This window comes from Arvicola amphibius, chromosome 2 (genome assembly GCF_903992535.2).
Source record: "Arvicola amphibius chromosome 2, mArvAmp1.2, whole genome shotgun sequence".
Taxonomy (NCBI): Eukaryota; Metazoa; Chordata; class Mammalia; order Rodentia; family Cricetidae; genus Arvicola; species Arvicola amphibius.
Genome location: NC_052048.2, coordinates 75,416,530 through 75,428,381, shown reverse-complemented (window position 1 = coordinate 75,428,381; position 11,852 = coordinate 75,416,530). Strand labels below are relative to the sequence as shown.

Sequence of the window (11,852 nt, the reverse complement as noted above, 5' to 3'; positions counted from 1 at the left end):
ACAGTGGCAAGGCTTTGAAGCCAACAGAAACCACATGAATCTGTGAGCCACTCCCAGTATGTCTCTTTACCATCGTGCATCCAGCTACTTGATCTCATCACGGTCTAGCTCCCACCCTTCTCAGCCTGGGAGCACTGGAGCGCTTCCCAAGGAGCCTCATTAGAGAAAGCCATGGCAGGAATTGGATAAGGGGATTCTGATGGCTGGGGGTCAGCAGTATCCTACTGCCCACTCCTCTCGCTTGGGCCCAGTCAGAAGAGCCCCATCTCATACCCAGGAAGGGTGGTTAAGGGGCATAAGAATCTACTTCTGGACAAAGCTATCTGAGAGCCACAGGGGACACAGAAATCCTCCCAGACTCTGGCCCCTGTCTCAGCCTCACAGGGCACTTTATTATCTTGTTTTGTCTGAATTTCTTCCCACTAGCACCAACTAGAGTCTATAGAATCAGAAAATTTTTAAAAGTAAGGAGGGAGTGGGGGTTAGGCAGCCCCAGGAGGACCCTGGGTGTGCCCTTCCTACACTTAGCCTGTATCAAGAGGCAGGCAGGAAGCTCTCAAGAGCATTGCATAAGGATTGCAGATTGAGACGCCTGGGGTGGGGCTGGAGAGGTTCATTCTCACCCCACTCACAGCCCTGCCTCAACATCCCTTGCACAAAGAGTTGGGATTAAGCAAGACCCCCCCCCTTGGGGATGAGCAGAGAGACAAGCTGCAGAAACTGGGGAGGAGGGCAAAAGAAAGGAATAGGAACACCAGCCAGCACAGGGGAGGTGACAGACATGACCCTGCTGAGAAGGCTTGGGATCAAACACCTGGAGGGTTCTCGAGACCCAGGCAAACACTGAGGTCAGCTTGCTCCCATGGAGTCCAGCCCCCAGGTCCTCTCCCCCACTATAAGAGCATGCCTCAAATAGCGTGCCAAGCAGTAGGCAACTATGGCCAAGTCAGGTCTACTGCAGTGGCTGCTGTTGCTGCCCACACTCTGCAGCCCAGGTGCAGGTGAGTCTCCCAGCCTCCCTCACAGAGGCATCTCCATCACTTACTAAGCCAGTTCTGTGCCTAGAACAATCTCAGGCTGCACATATTCCTGAATTTAAAGACAAGTCAGCTGACCCAGAGAGGCCCTTGGGGCTTGTCCAAGGTCAGTTGGTGGATACTGAGGCAGGAGGACTCAGAGATGATTGACATATGTAATGGCCACCCATTTGCAATGAAACTGGGTTGGAGGTGGGGTGAAGGCAGAGTGCCAAGTGTATCCTGGATCCTGATGAAGGCTGTTCTGACCCCAACTATAGCTGTCGGGTTGGCCTCATCCCTGGATTGTGCACAGGGTCCTAAATTCTGGTGCCAAAACCTGGAGCAAGCAGTGCAGTGCAGAGCCCTGGGGCACTGCCTACAGGAAGTCTGGGGACATGTAGGAGCTGTGAGTAGTGCTAGGGTGCACTGGGGATCTGGACGGGAGGAATCAGTGTGGGTTCTGAATGGGCATAAGAGAAATGGGGTTCCCGCAGAGGCTGGGGTGGTGCGGAAGGTGGTATGGCAGAGTATGGCATAAAATGATGGGTAGAACTGAACAGAATGAAATAGATGTGAAGACACAAAACAGGGTGAATGGGATGGGAGAGGCTGATAAAAAGTGGGAAAGAGTAGAGTGAGCTGGGTGAATGTGGGGGGTTAGGTGGAATGAGCTGGGATGAAATGGATGGGAGGAATAGGATGGGAAGGGATGGGATGGGAAGGGATGGGATGGGATGGATGGGAAGGGATGGGATGGATGGGAAGGGATGGGATGGGATGGGATGGCATGGGAAGGGATGGGATGGGATGGGATGGATGGGATGGGATGGGATGGGATGGGATGGATGGGATGGGATGGGAAGGGATGGCATGGGAAGGGATGGGATGGGATGGATGGGAAGGGATGGGATGGGATGGGATGGGATGGATGGGATGGGAAGGGATGGCATGGGATGGGATGGATGGGATGGAATGGGATGGATGGAATGGGATGGATGGGATGGGATGGATGGGATGGGATGGGATGGGATGGGACGCAGCAGAGAAGATGAGATAAAATGAGATGGACCAAATGGAATGGGATAGAATCTACACAACAGGATGAGATTGGATGAGGGGTAGATACTTATGCCTTAGAGGGATCTGTCAGCCTGTGTCTGAGAAAGTCACGCTCCCTTGAGCTAGGAGCACACATCAACTCTTTTGCTCCACTTGAGACCCTTTTTCCAGAATGACCTGTGCCAAGAGTGTGAGGATATTGTCCACCTCCTCATAAAGATGACCAAGGAAGACATTTTCCAGGTAATGGAAACCAGACCCTGGATGAAGTCTAGGGGACAAGGGATAAGGGGCAGAGTGAGGAGAAGGAGCAAGCTCCCCAGAAGGTGTTTCTAGGCTGAGGTGAGGCCTCCATATGGATTTATCCACCCAAGAGTAGGTTCATAAAACTGAGCTTAGGGGGTGGGAAGATGGCTCCGTGGCTAAGAACACCCACATCAGAAAGCTTACAACCGCTGTCACTCCAGGATGATCTGACGCCTCTGGCCTTGGTGAGCAGAGCACTCACACACACTTGCCCACACACGCCCAGTGTGCTCTGGTGGAGGTCTTGCACGCACTCACACACACACTTGCCCACACACGCCCAGTGTGCTCCGGTGGAGGTCTTGCACGCACTCACACACACACTTGCCCACACACGCCCAGTGTGCTCCGGTGGAGGTCTTGCACGCACTCACACACACACGCCCAGTGTGCTCCGGTGGAGGTCTTGCACGCACTCACACACACACGCCCAGTGTGCTCTGGTGGAGGTCTTGCACGCACTCACACACACACTTGCCCACACACGCCCAGTGTGCTCCTGTGGAGGTCTTGCATCAGGGGACTCTGGTCAGGGCAGACCTCACAAAGGCCAGGTTAACCCTCCTTTCTCTGCCCTCCCAGGACACAATCCGGAAGTTCCTGGAACAAGAATGTGATCTCCTTCCCTTGAAGCTGCTCGTGCCCCGGTGTCGAAAAGTGCTTGATGTCTACCTGCCCCTGGTTATCGACTACTTCCAGAGCCAGATAGTGAGGACCCTGACCTGCCTGCCACACCCGCCACACAGCTCACATGCCTAAGTGGTCACTTCCCTGTATAAGTGGCCCCAACACACATACACACACAGAAATAGAGAGAACATTCAACCAGATACATACACAGCACCCACACAGTCATATACATGAACACCCATATCCATATCTACACACACACACACACACACACACACACACACTTCCCACTATGGTGATAGGAAACTCAGTTCCTTCATCCAGATAGCCAGATCAGGTGCACCTGCTCAATAACATACTGCAGACATTCAGACATGCCCTCCATCCGCTCTCTTTCACACACCCACATTCTTATTTATTCTCACATAATATGCTCACACGCATTCACACGTTCCCAGACACCTGCCCCACGGCCCTACATCATCATCACATCTGGCTTTGCCCTTCCTCGGAATCCTAGGATGAAGCCTCCCACCCAGCCTGCTCCCCAAACATTCAGGCTCAAAGACTGTGATCCTTCTCCCTGAACAGAGCCTGAGCAGTGAGGGGTTCCCTCCTGATCCTAACAGCCCTTACCTTTCTGTGCCCTAGAACCCAAAGGCTATCTGCAATCATGTGGGCCTGTGCCCACTAGGACAGGCTAAGCCAGAACAGGAGTCAGGGATGCAGGATGCTATTCCAGATCCTCTGCTGAACAAGCTGGTCCTCCCTGCCCTGCCAGGGGCCCTCTTGGCAAGGCCTGGGCCTCATACACAGGTAAGTCAACCCTCCCCAACTCACCCACCAATAGCCGCTTGTGGGAAATCCCGAAGGCTAAAGTGGCCACTGAGACACATGAGCACCCAGAGGGGCAGAGCTGGAAAGAGACAAAAAGCACCAGGCGGAGCTTAAAGTAGGAGAAAGAGAAGGCAAAGTGAAGCAGCAGGGCTCAGAAAGCACCCACCTTAACCCCACCTCACCCCTTCCTTCCTCAGGACCTCTCTGAGCAGCAGCTCCCCATCCCTCTGCCCTTCTGCTGGCTTTGCAGGACTCTAATCAAGCGGGTCCAAACAGTGATTCCCAAGGTAAGGCCTCAGTGCCCAGAACCCCACAGAGCTCAAGAGGGTCCCCAATAGCTGCACCTACCCTCACCTCAACACACCAAGAAAGCTGTGAGGAGGTAGGTGAGGAGATACCAATGCCTTGTCCCTACCCAAGGAACCTGAGGCTCAGGTGTGGGAGAGTCTGTCACGGCTCTTCCAGGAGCTCGCCTTCTGAAGGCTGAGAAGCCCTGGTGGTCACTGAAGGAAAAGAATGCATTAATTTCTCCAAAACTGAATGTCCACCACCTCTGTGTTCCAAACCCTTGGTGGCTTCTCCCAGTGGCCTCATCAGCCCCGGGGCTGTCCTGCCCACAAATGGTCATGCCCTATGAACACTGCCCAAATGAAGTCCTACAGGCAGTGTCACTCAAGACCCTCAGCAGGGCACAATTCCTGCCTTTCTGCAGCCTGTGTTGTGGAAAGAAGGTGCAGATTATAGACCCCGTGAGCTGAGGGGGTCATGCAGATGAAATCATGGGAATTAGGCCAGGGGAGGCTCAGAAGAAGTAATAATCCAAGATCCAGGCGGAAGCAAGGTCCTGATGAGCCAAAGACATCCATTAAGAAGGAAGGAGCTCAGGGAGCTAGGAAGATGGCTTAGTGAGAAACATCCTGGCTGCACCTAAGTTCATATCCTCAGCATCCATAAAAAGTCAGGGATAGCAATGCACACTTGGAACTCTACACGTCAGGGAGGCAGAAATGGGCAGCTCCCTGGAGCTTGCTGGCCAGTCAGCCTAGCCCAGTGGATGAGCTCCAGGGTTAGTGAGGAACCTTGTCTCAAAAAACAAGATAGAGGGGCTGGAGATACGGCTCAACAGTTAAGAGCACTTGCTGCTTTTCCAGAGGGCTGAGCTGGATTCCCAACACCCCTGTCAGGTAACTCCTGCTCTGGGGAATCCAACGCCCTCTTCTGGCACCATGGGCACTTGCACATATGTAGCATACATATACTCAGATACACACATATACATAAATAAAAATAAATCTTTAAAAAAAAACAATAAAGTGGAGATTGACTAAGGAAGACACTACGTTGACCTCTGACTTCCACATGCCTGCACACACAAGTGTACATATACAAGAACATACACATGCATAAACAAACAAACTGCCAGTCAAACCGTCCTGAGCATCACCGGCGGAAGACTGAATCAAGAACCGAGAAAAAGCATGAAGAGACAAGGTGTGGAACGGTGGAAAACGGCAGAAGAGCTGAGAGGGAACAGTCAGCAAAGTGGGGGGACTGTTGTCAGGGAAACCAAGAGATGAAGGGTGTTCAATTGATCGGAAAACTGCTGAACAGCCAGGCAGGATGAGAGCTGGGCAGGGGATGCAGAGTTGAAGTGTTCCAGAAAGGGGAGCAGGCCCAGCGAGGCTTCCTAAGGTCAGAAGCCATTTTAGCATCGTCTCCAGACAGCAGGGACCAGAGAGAAGATAAGGCCAGGGAGGTAGCCCAGGGTGGAGCCCGTGTCACCAGTGAATAATAGCTTGGTCACTGACTACAATGACTGTTGACTTATATCACCAAAAGAGGAGGAGAGCCACATGTGGGTTGATGACCCCAGGTGGGTGCCTTAAGTGGCATGCCCCATTTCAGAAGTACCGCACACTCCAGAGGTGTCCATATGCTGAGCCCTCTTCCTTTCTCAACCTCCTGGTACTGGGGCTAGCTTGTCACATGGGCTGAATAAAGGAAAGAGCCACATATCTGTGACCTCTGCTGCTCTTCAGCTTAGAGGTTGTCTGAAGTTGGCAAGAGGAGGGAGAAGTGTGGCTTTCCCAAGGGCTCTTAAAGACTCTGTCATCTTTCTGGGCCAATGAAATGAACTGTCTGTCTTCCTGATGGATGACCATGGGGAAGTAGGGTGGCCCTGGCTCAGGAAATGGGCTTGGAGTTCTAGCTTTGGGCCAGGCTGTTAGAAGCCATGGCCTTGCTGCCCCTTTCAAGTGGCTCTAAAGCAATTGGAGTCAGATCTGGGTCTGGTGTCAACTGCTGACTTTCTCAAAGACACCAGGTGTGCCCTGTCTCAGATGCTCAGTGGCCTGTGGACAGCACGCCTCTCCTTCCTAGAAGGGAGAAAGGGGTATGCCTGGGGTGCCCACTCATATGTCAGAGGAAGGTCCCATGCTGTCCTTTCTCCACCTCCACCCCAGGGTGTGCTGGCCGTGGCTGTGTCCCAGGTGTGCCACGTGGTACCCCTGGTGGTGGGTGGCATCTGCCAGTGCCTGGCTGAGCGCTATACAGTCCTCCTACTCGATGCACTGCTGGGCCGTGTGGTGCCCCAGCTAGTTTGCGGCCTTGTCCTCCGATGCGCCACTGAGAACGTCATTGACCCAGGTAAGCCTGCTGTCATCTCCCGCACCCTCCTCCTTTGGTCCTCGTCCTGACTTATAGCTACAGTGCACATATAGAGGAAGGTACATGGACAAGGTGGGGGACAGGAACCAACACTGATTTTTAACTATTTATGTATTTATTTGCATGGGTATGTATGTTTTGCCAGCATCTACATCTATATGCCCTGGGTGTGCCTGGTTCCCACAGAGGCCATAAAGGAAGCTGAATCCTCTATAATTGGAATAACTGACAGTTGTGAGCCACCATGTGGGTTCTGGGAATTGAACCCAGGTCCTCTGGAAGAGCAGCCAGGGCTCTTAACCAATGAACCAGCTCTCCAGCCCCAGAACCAACACTTATGTATGACAGCTTTCGGGGAAGGATTAAAACAGTCTTACTACAGAGCACAGACTGGCCTCAAGCTTGGTGTGATCCTCCTGCCTCAGCCTCTCAAGTGCTGGCATGGCAAAGTATGTGCCACCATGCCCAACCTGAAGTACAGTTTTGACTATTTTCCCTTTAGCCCTGCCTGCTTTGGACTCCCTGGTGGAAGAATGGCCACTACAAGACACTGAGTGCCACCTCTGCAAGGCCGTGATCACCAGGGCTTGGAACACAAGTGAAGAGACGATACCACAGACAATGCGCCAGGCCTGCCTTCGCTTCTGGCTGGACAGGCAAAAGGTACAGGGTGGGCACACGAGCAGGACTTACGCGTGGTTGTGGCTGAACCAGAAGAGGCTTTGTAGCCGGAGACACCCAGGATTTGGACTGGATCCCAGCCAGGTAGACAGGATGTGGGTCAGACAATGGTGGGATTGTCCAACTGTAACTGGCTAAGAGACATCACTGGGCCCACGGGGAGCATCACCAGGCCTTCTTCATGGGCCAAGTTCAAAGTGCTATTAGTCCCAGTAGAAAAGGGTCATGCTGTCCTTTCTTGGTTTCACCCCAGTGTGTTTGCCACCCTGTGCCCGTGGTGGGCCACATGCTACCCCCATGGTGGGCAGCATCTGACAGTGTCTTATAGGCACCAGAAAATGAGCAAAGTCAGGGCCAGCTGGGGCAGGAAAAGAACTCAGCCTTCTCCCAGGATCCTCCCTGTCCCCGCCTGCTCACTCTGTAACTCAGCTGGGAGCAGTCCACCTGTATGTGAAGGCTAGAAGCTGAGTATGGTAGTGGGGGCCTGTAATCTTAGCATTTGGAAAGCTGACAAAGGAGAATCGAGAGTTCAAAGCCAGCCTCAACTATATAAAGAATGAGCTCAGGGTCAGCCTGGGCTACACGAGACCTTGTCTGGAAAAAGGAGATAGAAAGGGAAGAGAAAATAGAATAAAAAGAGGGAAGGGGGAGGGGACTGAGTGAGATGGCTCACTGGTACTGCCTCCAAGCCTGACAACCTAACTTTGATCCCTGAGATCCTTATGGTAAAAGAAAAGAATCAACTCCCATAATCTGTCCTTCTGAGCACACATGTGCCCACACACGTATAAATAAATAAAATACAATTTTAAGGCATTCCAAAGCCACGCGGTGATGGTGCATGCCTTTAGTCCAGCACTCAGGAAGCAGAAGCAGGCAGATCTCTGAGTTAGAAGCCAGCCTGGTCTACAGAGTGGGTTCCAGGGAAGTTAGGGCTGCCCAGAGAAACCTGCCTCAAAACACAAAACAAACAAAAAGACATTTTAAAAGAACTGAGATTGATGGTTCTGTAACCTACGATAAATTTCCTCACCAAAGTAGAAAAGTACTTCCTTTAGAAAGAGGGCCTTGTGTAACCTAACCTGACACTGAAGGATCTTCTGATCCTCCTGCCTCCACCTTTTGTGCTGAGACTACAGGCACGCAACACTATGCTCAGCTGCATGTGCTCCAGGCAGTTTAAACTGACGGCTTCACGCATGCTGGGCAAACATGAACTGATGTGAAGTCAGGCAAGCCCACCGGTCCAGGGCCCTGCCTTTCCCACAGAAACCTGTTGCAGCCAGGCAGGCTTAGGTGGGGGTCTGTTTTTTTTTCCATGTGTATGTGTTTCATATTTATATATGTATGGGCACCATGTGTGCCCGCAAGAGGCCAGCAGGTTCCCTGGAACTGGAGTTAAGGATGGTTATGAGCCGGGCGGTGGTGGCGCACGCCTTTAATCCCAGCACTCGGGAGGCAGAGGCAGCTGGATCTCTGTGAGTTCGAGGCCAGCCTGGTCTACAAGAGCTAGTTCCAGGACAGGCTCTAAAAAAGCTGCAGAGAAACCCTGTCTCAAAAAACAAAAAAAAACAAAAAACAAAAAAAAAAAAAAGGATGGTTATGAGCCCCTTTATCAGGTCCTCCAAAGAGGGACAAGTGCCTCATGCACTGAGCCATCTCTCCAGTCCTTAGATAAGAGTCTGAAAGGTCAGTCAGGCACTGACAGACACATGCCCAGTCAGAAGGAACAGGGTGGCCGGGGGAGGTAAAAAGGCCAGGACTACGGGACAGAGAAGTCCTGCCATAGACTGGGACCTACACATTGTCTGTCTTTCCTCAGTGTGAGCAGTTTGTGGAACGGCACACACCCCAGCTGCTGGTCCTGATGCCCAGGAGCCGGAATGCCCATACCACCTGCCAGGTACGCCCACCCCTTTGGCTGGTCCCAGGACTTCTCTCTGCTCCTGCAGCCCCCCCCCCACATGGTTCAGGACCCTAGGACCCCCATCTCTTAAAGCCCGGCTGCAGCATCCCAGGTGCAGCAGCCCAGCACTAACTGTACCCACAGAACAGGTTTTGGTCTCAGAGCAGCAAAAACCTATCACAATAAGGTGGAAGGGGAGCAAACAGATGGCAGGGTAGACAGCTGAGGGTTGTGGTTGTGTTCAGCGGCCAGTGTGTGTGGGGTTATAGTACAGGATGGGGGGTCCCACCTCCTTAAGTCCCAGAGGCCATGGCTTGGAGAGTGGCACCGCAGGTCTTAAAGGTGTATCCAGGCAGCGGATCTGAAGCGAGAGTTGTTTCTTGAGGCCCCGCTGCTGTCTCTGGCAGGCTCTGGGAGTGTGTGAGGCCCCGGCCAGTCCTCTGCAATGCTTCCAAAGCCCGCACCTCTGAGAACTCAGTCTCCAGGTAAGTCCCAGCCCCACGCCTGCCCCTCCTGTGGACTGTGTCACCCTACCTCTCCCAGGCCCAGCTCCCGGCTTCTGAGGGTCTCCAGTGGTCCCATCAGGAAAAGGCTTCTTTTGTTTGGTTGTTTGGGTTTTGACCCTATTGTCACTCCTTGCCCTTCTCACCCCATCCAGCCCTCCACAGTTTCTGTCCGCGGCCTCCTCATATCTGGACTGCCTGACCTTAAGGATATCACATATTCGAGCCTAACTCAAACTTTCTTACACCTCAGGGGAAAATCATGCTTTACTGTCTAAGCGGTCACCACTCCCTCAGATGCCAAGAGTACCACGGTCACCTGACCCCATCCTCTCTGAGGCCAGTAACTTTCCAGGTCACTGTTTCTCTAAGCCAGGAGCAGCTCTAACGCCAGAGTCGGGAAATGACCTGGGGGTGAAGGGCAACAGTGGCCTCTCAAGCGACCTTGACAGTGATCTGGGTCCGGGTCACAGTGTACTCCAGGCCAGCCTCTCACTGTGTGTTTACCATCTGTTCACACGATTGTAAAACTCAGTGGGTCTCTGTGACAGGGCTCTGCCAGCATGCACACCCAGCTCACCACTTCGAACATGAGGAAGGACCCCGGCACTGACAGTCCCATTGGGCAGGGGGCACACTCACCACTTCTAACATGAGGAAGGACCCCGGCACTGACAGTCCCATTGGGCAGGGGGCACACTCACCACTTCTAACATGAGGAAGGACCCTGGCACTGACAGTCCCGTTGGGCAGGGGGCACACTCACTCAGTAAGTCTCTCAGGGACCAGGCTAATGTGCCCTTCCCTATTAAGTCCATCTGGGCGCCTGGAGAGAGGGAGGCTCCCAAGATGAGAGTCATCTTTTCCCCGGTTCCCAGGGTTCCAGGCCTTGCCTGCTGAAGCAGGAAGAGTGAGAGGTGACCTGAGCTCTGGTCCCAATCCTGCCATCAACAGGCTGTGGGCCCCCAGACAAAATGCACAGTCCCCTCTTGAGATATCACTAGTGTCTTAGGATTCTATTGCTGTGAAGAGACACCATGTCCAGAGTTGTTGTTTTTGTTTGTTTTTGTGGTCTTTCGAGACAGGGTTTCCCTGTAGCTTTGAAGCCTGTCTCGGAACTAGCTCTTGTAGACCAGGCTGGCCTCGAACTCACAGAGGCCTGTCTCTGCCTCCCAAGTGCTGGGATTAAAGGCGTGCACCAACACCACAGCAACTCTGATAGAGAAAAGCATTTAATGGGGTGGCTTACAGTTTCAGAAGTTTAGTCCATTATCATCATGGTTTGACACGGGTGACGTAAAGGCAGACACGGTGCTAGAGCTGAGAGTCCTACATCTTGATCAGCAGCCAAGAGGAAGGGGGAGACACTGAGTGTGGCTTGAGCACATATGAGACCTCAGAGCCCACCTCCACAGTGACACACTTCCTCCAACAAAGCCACACCTTCGAATAATACTGCTCCCTTTGGGGGCCATTTTCTTTCAAACTGCTACAACTACTCAAGCTATCAGTGGCCCAGTGAAGGGGCTCAGGCTCTTCTGAGCAGCAGCCTCACAACAGGCCCATGCCCAGCAGTTACTCCCCCTGCCCAGGAGCCTCACCTCCTACCCTAACCCCCCCCCCACTTCCTTCCTCACAGCACCCTGTGCCCTCAGCCCTGTGTCAGCCTGCGTGCCCCACGCTAGCCACAGCCCTTCGGGGATGAGGCACAGCAACCTTCTGGAAGCCTTCCGAGGGGCTTCAGGTCTTCACACCCAGCAGGGCCACGCCCAGCTCTAACAGCTCCTACACCCCAGGGACTGAGAAGAACCTGCCATGGCTCCCAGAAGACAGCAAGGAGAAGCTGGGTCTGGCCTCCTCAACCTCTTGCTAAGGCTTCTATGAAATGCAAGCTTCGGAAGAATAAAAAGTGGGAACATGAAGTATTGTAAGGGTCGTGGGTGAGGCTCAGTACAGGGCACTTTCCTAGCATGCAGAAACCTGGGCTGAATTCCCAGCACTAAAACGGAGAACAAACAAACAAACAAAAGTTTGAAGGCGGCGTCATGGTGTCTCTCAGCCACAATCTCAGCACTTGGAGACTCCAGCCTGTGATACGGAGCTTTTTTTTTTTTTTTTTAAGTGAAACAAAGGCACAAACAGTTCAAAAGACAGACATAGGCATTATGAAATTCTCAGCTAGTGCTTTTTCAAAAAAGAGAATAAAAAACAAAACCAGGAAGGGCTGGCGAGATGCTTTGGCGA

At 52.8% G+C, this 11,852-nt stretch overlaps 1 protein-coding gene across 1 annotated transcript; it reads left to right on the top strand.

Annotated features, from left to right (window-relative positions):
• The first annotated feature begins 937 nt into the window (after positions 1-937).
• On the top strand, positions 938-11,362 carry Sftpb (surfactant protein B). Its single transcript, XM_038320641.1, has 11 exons — positions 938-1,001; positions 1,298-1,425; positions 2,250-2,321; positions 2,967-3,092; positions 3,666-3,830; positions 4,049-4,138; positions 6,314-6,497; positions 7,021-7,181; positions 9,022-9,102; positions 9,513-9,590; positions 11,248-11,362. The coding sequence occupies exons 1-10, from the start codon at positions 938-940 to the stop codon at positions 9,573-9,575; spliced, it is 1,134 nt and encodes a 377-aa protein (XP_038176569.1). The 3' UTR covers positions 9,576-9,590; positions 11,248-11,362.
• Positions 11,363-11,852: the final 490 nt, after the last annotated feature.